The sequence below is a fragment of the Mobula birostris genome, chromosome 9 (assembly GCF_030028105.1).
Source record: "Mobula birostris isolate sMobBir1 chromosome 9, sMobBir1.hap1, whole genome shotgun sequence".
Taxonomy (NCBI): domain Eukaryota; kingdom Metazoa; phylum Chordata; class Chondrichthyes; order Myliobatiformes; family Myliobatidae; genus Mobula; species Mobula birostris.
In genome coordinates, this window is record NC_092378.1 from 151,685,852 (window position 1) to 151,704,691 (window position 18,840).

Here is an 18,840-nt window from a genome sequence, read left to right on the forward strand (position 1 = left end):
ACATTCTAGCTATTCAGGGAGTGCAGCGTAGGTTCACGAGGTTAATTCCCAGGATGGCAGGACTGTCATATGTTGAAAGGTTGGAGCGACTGGGCTTGTATACACTGGAATTTAGAAGGATGAGAGGGGATCTGATTGAAAGATATAAGATTATTAAGGGATTGGACATGCTAGAGGCAGGAAACATGTTCCCAATGTTGGGGGAGTCCAGAACCAGAGGCCACAGTTTAAGAATAAGGGGTAGACAATTTAGAACAGAGTTGAGGAAAAACTTTTTCACACAGAGGGTTGTGGTTCTGTGGAATGCTCTGCCTCAGAAGGCAGTGGAGGCCAATTCTCTGGATTCTTTCAAGAAAGAGTTAGATAGAGCTCTTAAAGATAGCGGAGTGAAGGGATATAGGGAGAAGGCAGGAGAAAGGTACTTACTGATTGTGGATGATCAGCCATGATCACAGTGAATGGTGGTGCTGGCTCGAAGGGCTGAATGGCCTACCCCTGCACCTATTGCCTATTGTCTTCAGAGAATGACACAAAAAAAAAATCCATCCCCTCCCGTTTTCTTCTTTTCCCCACTCTGTGTCCGGTCCTCCTTCCCTTTCTCCTACAGTTCTCTCTCCTACCCTATCAGATTCTTCTCGAGACCTTTATCTTTCTTACCCAGCTGGGTTCACCTATCGACTGTAGCTATCCTCCCTCCTCTCTCCCACCGTCCACCTTCTTATTCTGGCTTCTTCCTCCTCCCTTTCTGCCCTGATGAAGATTCAGCTGTGATGGGTCTGAGGATTGCTAATATTCAACATTGGAGATTGACAGAATTAAAAAGGGAGAAACTGTTTCCAAAGACAGTCGATAAAATGATGTAGGTTAATTGACGAATGAAGCAGAGTTGCGAAAAGATAATGTTCAGAACATAGGACAGTACAGCACAGGCCCTTCAGCCCATCATGTTGTGCTGACCTTTTAACCTACACCACGATCAATCTCATCCTTCCCTCCCACACAGCCCTTCGTTTTCTTTCATCTATGTGCCTATCTAAGAGTTTCTTAAATGTCCCTAATGTATCTGCCTCTACCATTAATAACACACACACACACACACACAAAATGCTGGGGGAACTCAGCAGGACTTGAATGAAGAGGAATAAACAGTTGACATTTCAGGCTGAGACTCTCCATCAGGACTGAAAAGAAGGGGGAAGAAGCCAGAACAAGAAGGTAGAAGCGATCAAATCGCACAGCACTCTGAGTAAAAAAAAAGCCTAGCCCTGACATCCTCTCCTTGAAATTGTGCCCCCTCGTGTTAGCTCTCCCACCTGGCAAAAGGTCTCCGGCTGTCCACTCGAACCATGCCTCATTTTCTTGTACATCTTTATCAAGTCACCTCACCCTCTTTAGTTTCAAACAGAAAAGCCCGAGATTGCTCAACCTATCCTCACAAGATATACAGTACTCTCCAATGCAGGCAGCATCCTGACAAATATCCTACATCCTTCCTATGAAGGGGGAATCCAGGGCCAGAAGACACAGCCTCAGAACAGAGGCAAACAACAGGAATTCTGCAGATGCTGGAAATACAAGCAACACACATCAAAGTTGCTGGTGAACGCAGCAGGCCAGGCAGCATCTCTAGGAAGAGGTGCAGTCGATGTTTCAGGCCGAGACCCTTCGTCAGGACTAACTGAAGGACTAACCTTCAGTTAGTCCTGACGAAGGGTCTCGGCCTGAAACATCGACTGCACCTCTTCCTACAGATGCTGCCTGGCCTGCTGTGTTCACCAGCAACTTTGATGTGTGTTGCTCAGAACAGAGGGATGTCTCTTCAGTACAGAAATGAGGAAATACTTTAGCCAGAGGAGGCTGTCTATGGCAGCGGTCCCCAACCAACTGCAAAGCATGTGCTACCGGGCCGTGAGGAAACGATACGAGTCAGCTGCACCTTTCCTCATTCCCTGTCACGCACTGTTGAACTTGAACGTAGGGTTGCCAACTGTCCCGTATTTGCCGGGACATCCCGTATATTGGGCTAAATTGGTTTGTTCCATACAGGACCGCCCTTGTCCTGTATTTCCCCCGCTAAAGTAGAGTGTTCCTGTGAAACTGTTCCTGCTGAAATGGCGTAAAGTGAAGAAGCAATTACCATTAATTTATATGGGAAAATTTTTTGAGCGTTCCCAGACCCAAAAAAATAACCTACCAGATCATACCAAATAACAGATAAAACCGAAAATAACACTAACATATAGTAAAAGCAGGAATGATATGATAAATACACAGCCTATATAAAGTAGGAATAATGTATGTACAGTATAGTCGGGAAGATGAAGGCAAAACCGATTTGTGGGAAAAAAAAATCAGCACGTACGCGCATGCGCACATCACATGTGCACACAGGTGCCCGCACAAGGCATCATGGTCATGGTAGTCTTTCTGGGGTAAAGTGTCCTGGGATTTGACTCAAACACGAGGAAATCTGCAGATGCTGGAATTTCAAGCGACACGCACCAAAGTTGCTGGTGAACGCAGGAGGCCAGGCAGCACCTCTACGAAGAGGTACAGTCGTCTGACGAAGGGTCTCGGCCCAAAACGTCAACTGTACCTCTTTCTAGAGATGCTGCCTGGCCTGCTGCGTTCACCAGCAACTTTGATGTGTGTTGCCCGGGATTTGACTGCTACTTTTGTCCCTTATTTGGGAGTGAGAAAGTTGGCAACCCTAACTGTAAAAGACATGTTGAGGTGAGTTTAACCCTATTTGAACACCACTCCCCCCCCCAGTCGGCCGGTCTGCAGGAATATTGTCAATATTAAACCGGTCCGCGGTGCAAAAAAGATTGGGGACCCTTGGTCTATGGAATTCAATGCAGCACAGGCTGTGAGGGAATCTATGGACTTAATTGCCACAGATGACTGTGGAGGCCAAGTCATTGGATATGTTTAAAGTGGAGGCAGATAGGTTTTTGATTAGTCAGGGCGTCAAAGGTTACAGGGAAAAGGTAGGAGAATGGGGATGAGAGGGAAAATCGATCAGCCATGATGAAATGCTGCAGCAGACAAAATGGGTCAAATGGCCTAATTCTGCACCTATGGCTTATAATGAGGAAACCAAAACTGAACCTTTATACTCCAAGTTTAAGTCTGCCATGATTTGGAGTCCACCATCTAAGAGCGAGGTGGGTAAAGGGTTCAATGGGAACTATGATAGGGGAACTGAATGTAAAGGTAAAATGTGTGGAACTCTCGAGAAAGAGCAGGGAATCGTGGGACAAAATTTAGTGCTCCTACCGGTGACCCCTGTTTCCATCCAGGGGGTCAGTGTGGACATGGTGGAGGATTACAGATACCTGGGGATACGAATTGACAATAAACTGGACTGGTCAAAGAACACTGAGGCTGTCTACAAGAAGGGTCAGAGCCGTCTCTATTTCCTGAGGAGCCTGAGGTCCTTTAACATCTGCCGGACGATGCTGAGGATGTTCTACGAGTCTGTGGTGGCCAGTGCTATCATGTTTGCTGTTGTGTGCTGGGGCAGCAGGCTGAGGGTAGCAGGCACCAACAGAATCAACAAACTCATTCATAAGGCCAGTGATGTTGTGGGGATGGAACTGGACTCTCTCATGGTGGTGTCTGAAAAGAGGATGCTGTCCAAGTTGCATGCCATCTTGGTCAATGTCTCCCATCCACTACATAATGTACTGGTTGGGCACAGGAGTACATTCAGCCAGAGACTCATTCCACCGAGATGCAGCACTGAGCGTCATAGGAAGTCATTCCTGCCTGTGGCCATCAAACTTTACAACTCCTCCCTTGGAGGGTCAGACATCCTGAGCCGATAGGCTGGTCCTGGACTTATTTCATAATTTACTGGCATAATTTACATATTACTATTTAACTATTTATGGTTCTATTACTATTTATTATTTATGGAGCAACTGTAATGAAAACCAATTTCCCCCGGGATCAATAAAGTATGACTATGACTATGAAAAGCTGGCACAGAGTAAATGGGCAGATTGGCTTCCTACCACACTATTATTTGGTGTTCCTGTGAACCTTGTGATGCAGACTCACCTTCAGATCTCTGTGCACAACACCCTTGGAGTGGATGAAGTGCACTCCCTTGAGAAGCTGATGAAATATGTGTACGGTGCGGTCCACCTCCACCTGAGCAAACGGACCTGAACAAGAGCAAACCGATGAGGAGGGAATTGCCATTTCCATGAGAAATATGCCCTCTAGGAGGGAAGGAAAGTCAAATGCAGGGTATAATGATGAATTAAACAACTCACAGGTAAATGCCACGTTCTGTCTTGGTTTGGTATTCCTTTCCAAAATCCAGTCTTGAAGAGAGCCTTCACACAATTGCATTTGTATATGAAGAGCAAGATGAAATTGGGTCTAACAAACAAAGAAATAAAAGACCATGAAATTTATGAACAAAAATTCCCCCTCTTGGGATCCAGCATCAACTTGATTTTCCCATTCTACCTGCATATTGAAATCCCCCATGACTATTGTAACATTTCCCTTTTGATATGCATTTTCTATCTCCCAGTGTAATTTGTAAACCACATCCTTACTACTGTTCTGGTGGTCTGTATACAACTCCCATTAGGGAGTTTAACCCTTGCAGTTCTTTAGCTCTACCTACAAGGACTCACCACTTTCCGACCCTATGTCACCTCTTTCTAACGATCTGAGTTTATTTTTAACCTAAAGAGCAACGTCACTCCCTCTGCCTTCCCACCTGTCCTTTCAATACAATGTGCATCCTTGGACGTTAAGCGCAAGATTGGTATGTCCCACAGAAGAAGTAATTCTCAAATGGCAGGGGTAGGTAACAGTGGCTAACAAGGGAAGTTAAGGACTGCATAAAAGCCAAGGAAAGGGCATATAAGGTAGCAAAAGTAAGTGGGAAGTTGGATGATTGGGAAGCTTTTAAAATCCACCAAAAGGCAACTAAAAAAGTTATAAGGGAAAAGATGAAATAAGAGGACAAACTAGCCAATAATACAAAGCAGGATACCAGAAGTTTTTTCAGTTATATAAAGAGTAAAAGGGAGGTTAGAGTTGATATTATAAGACCATAAGATATAGGGGCAGAAGCAAGCCATTTGGCCCATCGAGTCTGCTCCGCCATTCAATCATGGGCTGATCCAATTCTTTCAGTCATCCCCACTCCCCTGCTTTCTCCCCATATCCTTTGATGCCCTGGCTAATCAAGAACATATCTATCTCTGCCTTAAATGCACCCAATGACTTGGCCCCACAGCCACTCATGGCAACAAATTCCACAGATTTACCACCATCTGACTAAAGTAATTTCTCCGCATCTGTTCTAAATGGACGCCATACCTCATAGCTTTGCCATATCTAATCTGTTCAGGCCTTTTAACATTCGGAATGTTTCTATGAGATCCCCCTCTCATTCTCCTGAACTCCAGGGAATACAGCCCAAGAGCTGCCAGATGGTCCTCATACAGTTACCCTTTCAATCCTGGAATCATTTTTGTGGGTCTTCTCTGAAACCTCACCAATGTCAGTATATCCTTTCTAAAATAAGGAGCCCAAAACTGCACACAATACTCACAAGTGTGGTCTCACGAGTGCCTTATAGAGCCTCAACATTACATCCCTACTCTTATATTCAGTACCTCTAGAAATGAACGCCAACATTGTATTCACCTTCTTCACCACCAACTCAACCTAGTGGTTAACCTTTAACCTGCACAAGGACTCTCAAGTCCCTTTGCATCTCTGCATTTTGAGTTCTCTCCCCATCTAAATAATAATCCACCCATTTATTTCTTCCACCAAAGTACATGACCATACATTTTCCAACATTGTAATTCATTTGCCACTTCTTTGCCCATTCCCCTAAACTATCTAAGTCTCTCTGCAGGCTCTCTGTTTCCTTAACACTACCCGGTCCTCCACCTGTCTTTGTATCATCAGCAAATTTAGCTACAAATCCATTAATACCGTAGTCCAAATCGTTGACATACATCATAAAAAGTAGCAGTCCCAACACCAACCCCTATGGAACTCCACTGGTAACTAGCAGCCAGCCAGAATAGGATCCCTTTCTTCCCACTCTCTGTTTTCTGCTGATCAGCTAATGCTCCACCCATGCTTGTAACTTCCCTGTAATTCCATGGGCTCTTATCTTGCTGAGCAGCCTCATGTGCGGCACCATGCCAAAGGCCTTCTGAAGATCTAAGTACGTACACCATGTCTACCGCATCTCCTTTGTCTTCCCTGCTTGTAATTTCCTCAAAAAATTGCAGTAGGTTAGTCAGGCAGGATTTTCCTTTTAGGAAACCATGCTGGCTTTGGCCTATCTTGTCATGTGCCTCCAGGTACACCATAATTTCATCCCTACCAATTGACTCCAACAACTTCCCAACCACTGATGTCAGGCTAACGGATCTATAGTTTCCTTTCTGCTGCCTCCCACCCTTCTTAAATAGCGGAGTAACATTTGCAATTTTCCAGTCATCCGGTACAATGCCAGAATCTATTGATTCTTGAAAGAGCATTGTTAATGCCTCCGTAACCTCTCCAGCTACTACCTTCAGAACCCGAGGGTGCATTCCATTAGGTCCAGGAGATTTTTCCACCCTCAGATCATTAAGCTTCCTGAGCACCTTCTCAGTCATAATTTTCACTGCACAAACTTCACTTTCCTGACACTCTTGAATGTCCGGTATACTGCAGACATCTTCCACTGTGAAGACTGATGCAAAATACACATCCATTTCCTCTGCCATCTCTGTGTCTCTCAATACAATATCTCCAGCATCATTTTCCATTGGTCCTATATCTACCCTCAATTCTCTTTTACCCTTTATATACTTAAAAAAGCTTTTAGTATCTTCTTCGATATTAGTCGCCAGCTTCCTTTCATAATTCATCTTTTCCTTCCTAATGACCTTCTTAGTTTCCTTCTGCAAATTTTTAAAAGCCTCCCAATCTTCTATCTTCCCACTAGCTTTGGCTTCCTTGTATGCCCTCTCTTTTGCTTTTACTTTGGCTCTGACCACGTCAGCCACAGTAGTGTCTTTCTTCCATTCAAAAATTTCTTTTTATTTGGAATATATCTGTTTTGCACTTCCCTCATTTTCCGCAGAAACTCCGGCCATTGCTGCCCTGCTGTCCTTCCTGCTAGTGTCACTTTTAAGTCAACTTTGGCCAGTTCCCCTCTCATGCCATTGTAATTTCCTTTATTCCACTGAAATACCGACACTTTGGAATTTAGTTTCTCCCAGCTATAATCTTTCAGTCATGATTCAATGATGCCTACAACATTATACATGCCAATCTGTAACTGTGCTACAAGTTCATCGACCTTATTCTGTATACTGCACACAGTTAAATATAACATCTTCAGTCCTGTATTCACTCTTTTTGATTTTGTCCACCTTTTATGTTGCAATTCATCCTATTGACTGCAATGTTGCCATATCATCACCCTCTCCTTGCTAGGAGTTTCACTACACATTGCTTTTGTTTGTAAACTAACTACCTTATCCTCAGCACTATCACTCTGCTTACCATCGCCCTGCCAAATTAGTTTCAACTAGTGATGATGATGACGTCAATGGAATCATGGAATGACTGCACCCAGCAGGCAGACAACCAGTGTGCAGGAGACAGCTAACAGTGGTGACCGACAGGAAATGATAAAGTAGTGGTGGTGGGTGGGTTAGAAGGTGGAGGTGTGGATCAACCTTACTGCTTGTGGAAAGTAACTGTCTTTGGGTCTGGTGGTCCTGGCACAGATGCTATGTAGCCTCTTCCCCGATGGGAGTGGGACAAACAGTCCATGAGCACGGTGGGACGGATCCTTCATGATGTCGCTGGCCCTTTTCCGTCACCTCTCCGTATATATGTCCTTGCTGGCAGGTAGGCTGGTGCTGGTGATGCATTGGGTGGATTTGATTACCCACTGGAGAGCCTTCCCGTCCACTGCACTACAGTCTCTTTATTTACAGATACAGAGCAGAACAGACCCTTCCAGCCCAATGAGCCACAGCGGCTAACAACCCAGCTATTTAGCCCAGCCTAATCACAGATCAATTCACAATGACCAGTTAACCTACGAAATGGTACGTCTTTAGACTGTGGGAGGAAACCCACGTGGTTATGGTGAGAACTTACAAAAGCCTTACAGAGTACCAGAATATAACTCAAAATTCCAAAACCCAAGCGCCAGAGAGTCTAACTAATACTAACTGATAACTAATGACACAATATCTAATTTAGTGTCTAACTAATAACTAACAATCCTGGGAATGTGTATTAATGCAGATCAGAAATAATCTGTGATTTTGTCTTGGGAATAATTAATGGAAAAATGTAAAGGGACGATTTGTTCTGTAGCTAGTCCTTTCTACTCTGGCATGGGGCAGTATAGAGGGATCATTCTCTGCACTTAAAGCAAGAATATAATGCTAAGGCTTATAAAGCACTGGTCACACCGCACTTGCAGAATCATTAACAATTTTAGGCCCCTTATCTACGGAAAGAGGTCCTGGCATTGGAGAATGATCTTGGGAAAGTGTTAACATATTAGGAGCATTTGATAGTTCTTGGTCTGTACTTACTGAAGTTTAGAAGAATGAGTGGGGGAGCTCAACGAAACCTATCAAATATTGAAAGACCTGGATAGAGTGGATGTGGAGAGGATGTTTCCTATAGTGGGGGAGTCTAGGACCAGAGGGCACAACCTCAGAATAGAGGAATATCCCTTTAGAGCAGGAAATTTCTTAAGCCAGTGGTGGTAAATTTGTGGAATTCATTGCCACACGTGGCTGTGGAGGGCAAATCATTGAGTATATTTAAAGGGGAGGCTGACAGATTCTTGATTAGTCAGGGCGACAAAGGTTACAGGGTGAAGGCAGACAAATGGGATTGAGAGGTATAATAAATCAGCCATGATGGAATGGCAGAGAAGACTCGATGAGCTAAATGGCCTAACTTCACACCCATGTCTTATGGTTTAAACCCACTGCATCTGTGGAAGCAAACACAAACTGCCACAATACATTCTCTCTCAATTACTAATATTCTTTAAAACAATTACAAGTGTAAGGACAACATTACATAGGATTTTGATGGTAGAATGCTTCCTCACCTGGGACACAGGAGATACGTCTGTGAAAGATGTATCACTCCCTGACGACCAACTATTGCTCAGGTCTATAGATGAACCTGACATCTCCACGTCACCTGTGTCCATTTCCTGAGTGCTCTTGAGGTCTTGTCCCTCAGCCTCCATTGTCTCAATCATCTTGCATGGTTTGTTCTTTCTGTCTTGCTGCACTGGTGGCTCTGAGCTCAGATCTGTGCCGTGCACAGACACATCCTTGGAATCAAAACAAGGCTGATGCGTGCCAAGGCCCTTGGCACCCAGTAGTCCATTTTCACAGCATCTCGCTGGCTTCACCCCTCTGCTTTCACTGTGGGTGGAAATCTGCTTGTCATTTTCCTTTGAACTCTCCACACTCATCTTTTCCTCAACAAGCCTGCTTCCTGACGGAGTCTCTCCCACTCTCACAGCAGAACTAGGGTCTGCAAAAATGATACCTGAGCCACTGGTTTGTGTGTTCTGGACGGAAGACTCCCTACAGAAATGAATTTGTTGAATTAGTTTTTAAAATTTTTATGCCATCAAATAAATAAACCTAACCTTGAAACTACAAAGAAAACAAATAGTGCACTTACAGAGAACACAAAGCAGTACAGCACAGTACAAGCCCTTCAGCCCACTATGTTGTGCTGACCTTTTAACCTACTTTAAGGCCAATCTAACCCCTCCTTCCTACATAGCCCTCCATTGTTTTTTTCATCCATGTGCCTAGGAGTGTGTTAAATGTCCCTAATGCATCTGCCTCTACCACCACCCAGGCAAGGCAATTCATACATCTGCCACTCTGTGTAAAAAAGAATACCTCTGAGTCACCCCCATACCTTCTTCCAATAAAATTATGCCTGTTCTCCTTACCATTTTGACCCTGGGCAAAAAGTTTCCAGCTGTCCTTCTGATCTATGCCTCTTATCACCTTATACACCTATAAAGTCACCCCTCATCCTCCTTCACTCCGAAGATAAAGGCCCTAACTCGCTCCACCTGTCCTCATAAGGCATGGTCTCTAATCCAGGCACCGTCCTGGTAAACCTCCTCTGCACCCTCCCTAAAACTTCCACATACTTCCCATAATGAGGCGACCAGAACTGAACACAATACTCCAAGTGTGGTCTAACCAGAGTTTTATAGGGCTACCACATTACCTCACAGGCCTTTGAACTCAATCTTCTGACCAATAATGGCCAACACTCCACATACCTTCTACACTTCACATGAATCATCAATATCTGATCTGGCTTGCGTGTGACTCCAGGCCCATAATGTGGTTGAGTTTGATGTACTGGGCTATAGAATCGTTGATTTTCTGGTAGTTCAACATTACAATGTTTGTTTGTATTTTTATATAATCACCTGTGATTGTTCAGTGAGTTATTCACTAGTTACACCTGCCTCTGTATTTTTTTTAAACTTCTTGCTTTCACTGGTAGGTGTCACATTACTTGAACCTGGCTATCTAATTGGACAATTGTTATCTGTTGCAATGTCAGTGGAATTTCCTGTTATCAGTGGTCTGGCGTAAGATTTGTTTATTATTTATTGAGATACAGTGCAGAATAGGCCTTTCTGGCCCTCCAAGCTGCACTACCCAGCAGTTCCCTGAATTAATCATAGCCTAATCACTGAACAGTTTACAATCACCAATTAACCTACTAACCGGTATGTATTTGGTCTGTGGGAGAAAACTGGATCACCCGGAGGAAACCCACACAGTCACAGGGATGATGTGCAATCCTTACAGGCAGTGGTGGGAAGGAAGAGAGACCTTCTCTTCCTCTCGTCTCTTCCATCATTCTTGCTCCTCATATTTCCTCTCCCTTTTTTAGTCTTTGCTCTTGTAACACTTAGTAAAAACGATCATAAGCAACAGGTTTTCTGTCCATCTTTTATGCCTTGCAATAGTCTTCTCAACTCAGGAACAATTAGGTATGTGTAATAAGTGACAGCAGTGCGAGTTACATTTATATCCCCTGAATGAATACAAAGCAGCCATCAGTGCATGCTTCTGGAGAAATTACCGTGCTTTCGTAAACAAGGGTTCCGGCCCAAAACGTTGACTGATCATTTCCACGGATGCTGCCCGACCTGCTGAGTTCCTCCAGCGTGTTGGGAGTGTTACCGTGCTTTCACTGGGGGAAGCAGGTGTGGGGGAGCACCATAGTGTAGCGGTTAATACAATGCTTTACAGCACCAGCATTGTGGGCACGTGGCCAAGTGGTTAAGGCATTGGACTAGCTACCTGAAGGTTGTGAGTTCGAGCCCCAGCCGAGACAACGTGTTGTGTCCTTCAGCAAGGCACTTAATCACACATTGCTCTGTGACGACACTGGTGCCAAGCTGTATGGGTCCTAATGCCCTTCCCTTGGACAACATTGGTGTCGTGGAGAGGGGAGACTTGCAGCATGGGCAACTGCTGGTCTTCCATACAACCTTGCCCAGCCCTGCACCCTGGAGAGTGAAGACTTTCCAGGCGCAGATCCATGGTCTCGCAGGACTAACGGATGCCTTTATTTACAGCGCCAGCAACGTGGCTCCAATTCCTGCCACTCGGTGCGAGGAGTTGGCGCATTCTTGCTGTGGCTGTGTGGGTCTCCTCCCAATTCCAGAGATGTATGGTCAGGGTCAGTGAGTCGTGGGCAACAGAAGCATGCCAATACTTGCGGGCTGCCCCCAGCACACCTCCGGACTGTGTTGGTTGTTAATCATTTATTTGTCCAAAGAACACCAAATCCGCATTTCACTGTATGTTTCGATGTACATGTGATCAATAAAGACGGTCTAGAGTTTCTCCTCACTGACTAAATGCTGTGCAGGAGAGTGTTTTCTATCAGTCCTACATCCCATTCCACCTCCTATTCAGATAGTAAGTTTTCAGTTACAGTATACGCGCTTCTTACTTGCCATATTCTGTAACACAAGGGCCCTTCAATGCATATAGATTTCCAGGAGACATTCGATTACCTTGACAGTGAGAAAAAGAGAAAATACATGGGTTAAAGTGTGATAATGAGGGTGGAATGTAACTTTAAGATGTTATATAGATGAGGTTTAATTACTTTTCAGGACCAATGGTTCTGCATGCTCAATCCAAGCAGTGTGATAGCCAACTATGTTTGGATGTTGAAGACCTGCCAGAACCTTAACTTCTCGTAAGACCTGAGACAGAACAAAAGAGAAGACTTCAGTTATACATCAAAACTCACAACCTTATTTTTTTATATTTTTATTTAGATAATTTTGTCTTCTTTGCACATTAGTTGGTTGTCAGCCTTTGTTTATGTATGGTTTTTCATAGATTCTATTATATTTCTTTATTTCTGTACATGCCTGCAAGGAAATGAATCTCAAGGTAGTGTGTGATAACTTGTACATAATTTGGTAATAAATTTCGAACATAGAACATTACAGCACAGTACAGGTCATTCAGCCCATGATGTTGTGTCGACCTTTAAACCTACTCTAAGATCAATCTAATCCTTCTCCCTTACACAGACCTCAATACCGCAGTGCCTCTATTTTCTTAGAAGTTTGCAAAAATTTGGCATGTCATCTAAAACTTTGACAAGCTTCTATAAATGTGTGGTGCAGAGTATATTCAGCGGTTGCATGACAGCCTGGTATAGAAACACTAATGCCCTGTCATGGAAAAAGCCTCCAAAAAGTAGTGGATACAGCTCAGATATCAATGAGGAATGAGGAATGAAAGGTTTATCATACGAAGAACATTTGATGGCTCTGGGTCTGTACTCGCAGGAACTTAGAAGGATGAGGAGGGATCTCATTGAAACCCTTCGAATGTTGAAAGGCCTAGACAGAGTAGATGTGGAAAGGATGTTTCCCATGGTGGGGGAGTCTAGGACTAGAGGGCACAGCCTCAGGATAGAGATGCCGAGAAATTTCTCTAGCCAAAGGGTGGTGAATTTGTGAAATTTGTTGCCACATGCAGCTGTGGAGGCCAAGTCGTTGGGTGTATTTTAAGGCAGAGATGGATAGGTTCTTGATTGGACATGGCATCAAAGGTTACGGGGAGAAGGCCGAGAACTGGGGTTGAGGAGGAGATAGAAAATAGGATCAGCCATGATTGAATAGCGGAGAAGACTTGATGGACCAGATGGCCTAATTCTGATCCTATGTCTTATGGCGTTATCACGGGTAAAACCCTCCCCACCATTGAGCACATTTAGATGAAACACAGCCATAGGAAAATAGCTCCCATCATCAGGGACTCCCACCACCCAGGACACGCTCTCTTCTCACTGCTGCCTTCAGGAAGAAGATACAGGAATCTTAGAACCCACACCACCAGATTCGGAAATAGTTATTACCCCTCAACCATCAGGCTCCTGAACCAGTGTGGATAACCTCACTCAACCGGTACTGAAATGATTCCCCAACACATGGACTCACTTTCAAAGCCTCTTCATCTAATTTTCTCAATACCTATTGTTTTTTTCCTTTCGTATTTGCCCATTTTGCTGTCTTTTGCAAATGGTCAGACTTGTTATGTGTGGTCTTTCATTGATTTTATTGTGTTTCTTTGTAATTAGTGTGAATGGCTGCAAAGAAATGTATCTCAGGGTTGTATACGGTGACATATCTGTACTTTGGTGATAGATTTACTTTGATCCATGTTCCTTTCTTAAATGTCCCTAATGTGTCTGCTTCTACCACCACTCTTGACAGGGCATTCCATGCACTCATCTTTCCCTGTGTTAAAAGTTACCCCTGACGTCCCCCTAGTCACCTTAAAATTACGCCCACTCTGTTATCTTTGGTAACTCCAAAACATAAAAACTAATTGAAAGGAAAGCAAGGGAGCTGGGAATGTGAGTCTAACTGCAGTTTTATTTTAGTGAGGTGCGCATGCATGATATAGTGGCATGATGACGTATGCCATTCACTTACATTTACAACCCATAATGAATTATTTAAACAAACAAGAAATGCTTAATCAAACAAGGTATTTTCAATATTACTCAAATATTAAATATACAACACCCTCATCTTAACCATTTCTGCCCTGGGAAAGTCTATGGCTGTCCACTCCACCTATCAAGCCATCTCTCATCTTTCTTGACCTTGAGACTATTACCTAAGTGGACATTCTTGGTACTAGTATTGGGGAAAGCTGTACTGGTACTAAACATAGCCCCATCACTGTTTTAAAAATCGAGCAAGGAAGAGTGCTCTCCAGCATCTCAGACAATATCACAAGAACAGAAATAAAATCAGGAAAAGCAGGAAATAGTCATCAAGTCAGGCAACATGTTTTCAGAGAGGAATAATTAACATTAGGGGGTGCCAAGCAGTGTAGTGCAAAGCTATTACAGCTCAGGACGTTGAAGTACAGAGTTCAATTCCAGCACCGTCTATAAAGAGTTTGCGAGTCTGCAGGGAGAGTTCATGGAGTGAGGTCGCTTCTTTGGCTTCGCTCCATCCCCGTTATTCTTTTCAACCTTTGATCTCCTTGATCTAATCAACTTTAAGTACACCAGAAGATTTATTTTATTTTCTTGATTTACTGATTAATTGATTTCCTTTCGTCAACTGCAAATCTCGAGTTTAGAGAAATGAGTACGAGATCTAGAACCAAAAATGGGAAAGACGCTGATGGGAACGGAGCAAAGAAGAAAGGTGATTCTAAACAAACGGAATTAACTTACGAAGTTATGGAGGAAATGTTTGAGCAGCAGCGGATAAAGTTATCTGATAGTTTATCGGCTCAATTTGAACAACATCGCCAAAGCCTCAATGAAGATTTAAAATCAATCATGGACTCGTTGAAATCCCTGGATTCTGATGTTCAGAAACACCATGCCAAAATTTCTGAACTGGATACTAAATCTCAGAAGACGGACACAAAAGTCGAGATCTTAGAGAAGAATCTAGCTTCGACTACTAAACAACTCCAACAACTTAAATCCAAAGTTATTGATCTCGAGAATCGATCGAGAAGACAAAACTTACGTTTAATCGGTTTACCCGAGGATGTTGAGGCTGGAGATCCTGCAATATTCTTTGCTCAACTTTTAAAGGATTCGTTCGGTTCAGTTTTTCCCAATGATCCTCCATTACTCGACTGCGCCCATCGCATACCGTGGACAAAGTCGGCAGCAATTGCTTCTAAACCTAGACCAGTTATTCTTCGTTTCCATTATGTCAGTGTTAAAGAACAACGTCTCCAGACTGCTCGTCGACAAGGGATGATCAAGTATCGCCAGCATTCCTTCAGGATAGTTCAAGATTACAGTCCTGAAGTGATGAAGGAACGACTGACTTTTAAACCTCTAATGTCGGAATGCTATCAAAAAAATCTCAAACCGGCACTATTGTATCCTGCACATCTCAGAATCTCTCTTTCCGATGGAAATCGTCGTGTCTTCCATTCTACGACTGCTGCCCGAAGCTTTTTGGATGATAAGTTCCCTTCTGATACAGATACCCTCTCTTAATCTGTGTCGGGTGCTTCCAGCACCAATTTTTTTTCTTCTGGTGTTTCCTTTATAAAATGAACCTCTTGTTATCGCGCGATGAAGGTTTATTTTAAGTCTAAGATTTTTGTTCTTTATTTACTACTATAGTTGTTATTCTATAACTTATATAGATTATTTATCTTCTGTAAATTAACATCAGTTTTTTTTTAGTTAACCTTTTGTTTTAACTTTTCCTTTTTCGTTATTATTTATGATATGATTCGACGATCATTTTTAGTTATACGTTTCCTACTTTTCGTTTTTGCATAATCAAAATGGCGACTTGTCTTTCTTTTTGCTTAACCTCCTTTGTTTCTTTTTCGGGACGCCATGTTCCTATGCTTCTTCTTCCCATAATCCTCCTTTCATTTTAGAAGCGATCTTTTATTTATTCGTTTATAACTAATTATATGTACTGACTGCTTTTTTAATTTATATATTTTACTAATTTTTATTATGTAGATCAATTACTATATTGGTTATTTTTTACATGCATTAGTTTCTGGGAGGTCTTTTATCTAACATATATTTTTGGAGTTGCCCCCTGCAGAAATGGGGTTAGAATTAGTTTTAGTTAGAGCTTCCTTCAGCCATTTCTGGCTTAGTTCGGGGTTCTTGGGGATGGGAGGTGGGTCAGTCTTTTTCGTTTTTAATTTTTTCTGTTGGGCTGTTTCAGAACTACCAAGATGTCCGCAGTGTCGAGATTTCCAGTTCCTCTCTAATCATGTATTCCTCTTCCGGTTTTATGAGCTCACATTGTGGTTAACCCCTTTCTTACCAAAGGGTTAACTCCTAATTATGGCTCATACTATTAATTTTGTTTCTTGGAACACAAATGGTTTAAACCATCCTATAAAACAGAAAAAGGTTTTCAAAGTGTTCCAAAGACTGAATGCTCATATTATTTTTGCACAAGAGACTCATGTAAGGAAAGAGGATAATCAACGCTTCTTTAAGTTTTGGAAAGATCAACAATACCACTCAAATGCTCAAGCCAAAATTAAAGGCGTTTCAATTTTTATTGATCCTTCAATTACATTTATTCATCAAGACATTATTTCGGATCCTAATGGCAGATTTTTGTTAATTACTGGGGTACTTTTTAATAAAAAGGTCGCTATGGTGAATGTTTATGCTCCGAATGTGGATTACCCTGAATTTTTTAAACAATTATTCACTTCCTTTCCTAACTTAAACGAGTATATGTTGATAATGGGTGGTGATTTTAATTTATGTCTGAATTCCATGTTGGACAGATCCATAGTTAGTCCGGCTTTACTGAATAAGTCGTCTACTATTATTAATTCTTTTATGTTGGATTCTGGGATTTTAGAAATTTGGAGATTTCTACATCCAAATGACAAGGAATTCTCCTTTTTTTCACATGTTCATCGTTCTTTTTCCCGAATTGATTATTTTTGATTGACTCCCGTTTGATTCCATATGTACTTGATTGTAATTATGACAGTATTGTTATTTCAGATCATGCTCCACTGAAACTTTCCATCAAGTTAATGGACACCTCCTGTACTAGCCGACAATGGCGATTTAACCCTATTTTGCTTCAAGATCAAGATTTTGTCAAATTTATAAAGGAGCAGATCGATTTCTTTTTTTCAACTAATACTACGGACGAAGTTTCCAATGGAACTGTTTGGGATGCCTTTAAAGCTTATATCCGTGGTCAGATCATTTCCTATTCAGCTGGTTTGAAAAAACGTGTTAACAATGAAATACTTTTGTTGGTTGATAAAATTAAAGAAGTCAATAAAAAATATGCTATTTCTCCCAGTAAGGAGCTGTACAAACATAGAGTTGAACTCCAATTGGAACATGGCTTATTATTAACATCCTCCATCGAAAATCAATTAATGAGAACTAGGAGTGATTTTTATATTCATAGTGATAAATCGGGTAAATTATTGGCTAACCATTTGAAATTTGATTCGGTTAAACGTCAAATTACTAAGATTCGTAAACAGGATGATACTTTCACAGTGGATCATGCTGTGATAAATCAAACCTTTCAAGAATTCTATACCTCTTTATATCACTCTGATTTTCCTCATGATTCTAATTTTATGCATGACTTTTTAAGTAAATTGAGTTTTCCAAAATTATCACCCGAAGAGTCCCTATCATTAGAAACTTCCATTTCAGAGGAAGAAATAATAACTGCAATCTCATCTTTGAATTCCGGTAAAGCACCCGGTCCAGATGGGTTTACAGTGGAATTTTAAAAATTTTTTTCTTCCATTCTTTCCTCTAAGTTGTCTAGAATATTCAAGGAAGCAATCAGTTTAGGTAAATTACCACAATCGTTTTACGAAGCCTCTATTTCCTTAATTCTTAAAAAGAATAAAGATCCTACTGATTGTACATCATACAGACCGATATCTCTTTTGAATGTAGACTCCAAGATTTTTTCAAAAATTCTAGCAACTAGATTGGAGAAGGTGTTACCTCAAATTATTTCCATGGATCAAACCGGATTCATTAAGAATCGCTATTCATCCTTTAATATTAGGAGGTTACTGAATATTGTTTACACCCCTTCATTTACCACCCCGGAATGTATTATCTCTTTAGATGCTGAGAAAGCCTTTGACAGAGTCGAATGGCCTTATTTATTTAATGTTCTTGAGAAATTTAATTTTAATTTGACATTTATATCTTGGATTAAATTGTTATATTACTCCCCGGTAGCCTCGGTTTGTACAAATAATTATAGATCTCCCTTTTTTCGTCTTTTTTGTGGCACTAGGCAAGGTTGCCCTCTTAGTCCTTTGCTATTCAATATTGCTCTTGAATCTTTAGCAATTGCTATTCGTAACTCGCCAAATATTGTTGGTATTACCCGTGGAAACGAAATACATAAACTATCATTATATGCAGATGATTTGTTGTTATATATCTCTAACCCGGAGAAGTCAATTCCTGCTATCTTAGATTTGTTAACTCAATTTAGTAACTTCTCTGGTTACAAATTGAATCTTAATAAGAGTGAATTATTCCCTTTAAATAAGCATGTACCTATTTAAACTGGTTAATGATTCATTTATATATTTAGGGATAACAATTACGAAAAAATATAAAGATTTATTTAAAGCTAATTTTTTACCTTTAATTGATCAGATTAAACTGTTATTTACCAAATGGTCGCCAATCTCTTTGTCTTTGATTGGCAGAATAAAAATCCTAGGTTAGGTAAAAGGTATTTACAGA

At 41.7% G+C, this 18,840-nt stretch overlaps 1 protein-coding gene across 2 annotated transcripts in view; it reads right to left on the reverse strand.

The window, feature by feature from the left end:
• The window catches only part of eif2ak1 (eukaryotic translation initiation factor 2-alpha kinase 1), a 63,621-nt gene that overhangs the window by 19,757 nt on the left and 25,024 nt on the right, over positions 1-18,840 (reverse strand). For both annotated transcript variants that reach the window (XM_072269145.1, XM_072269144.1), the window contains 5 exons: positions 12,199-12,298; positions 12,040-12,103; positions 9,131-9,620; positions 4,284-4,392; positions 4,066-4,172 (listed from right to left, as the gene is read on the reverse strand). In XM_072269145.1, coding sequence (XP_072125246.1) covers positions 4,066-4,172; positions 4,284-4,392; positions 9,131-9,620; positions 12,040-12,103; positions 12,199-12,298 — 870 coding nt within the window. The remainder of the gene's footprint in view (positions 1-4,065; positions 4,173-4,283; positions 4,393-9,130; positions 9,621-12,039; positions 12,104-12,198; positions 12,299-18,840) is intronic.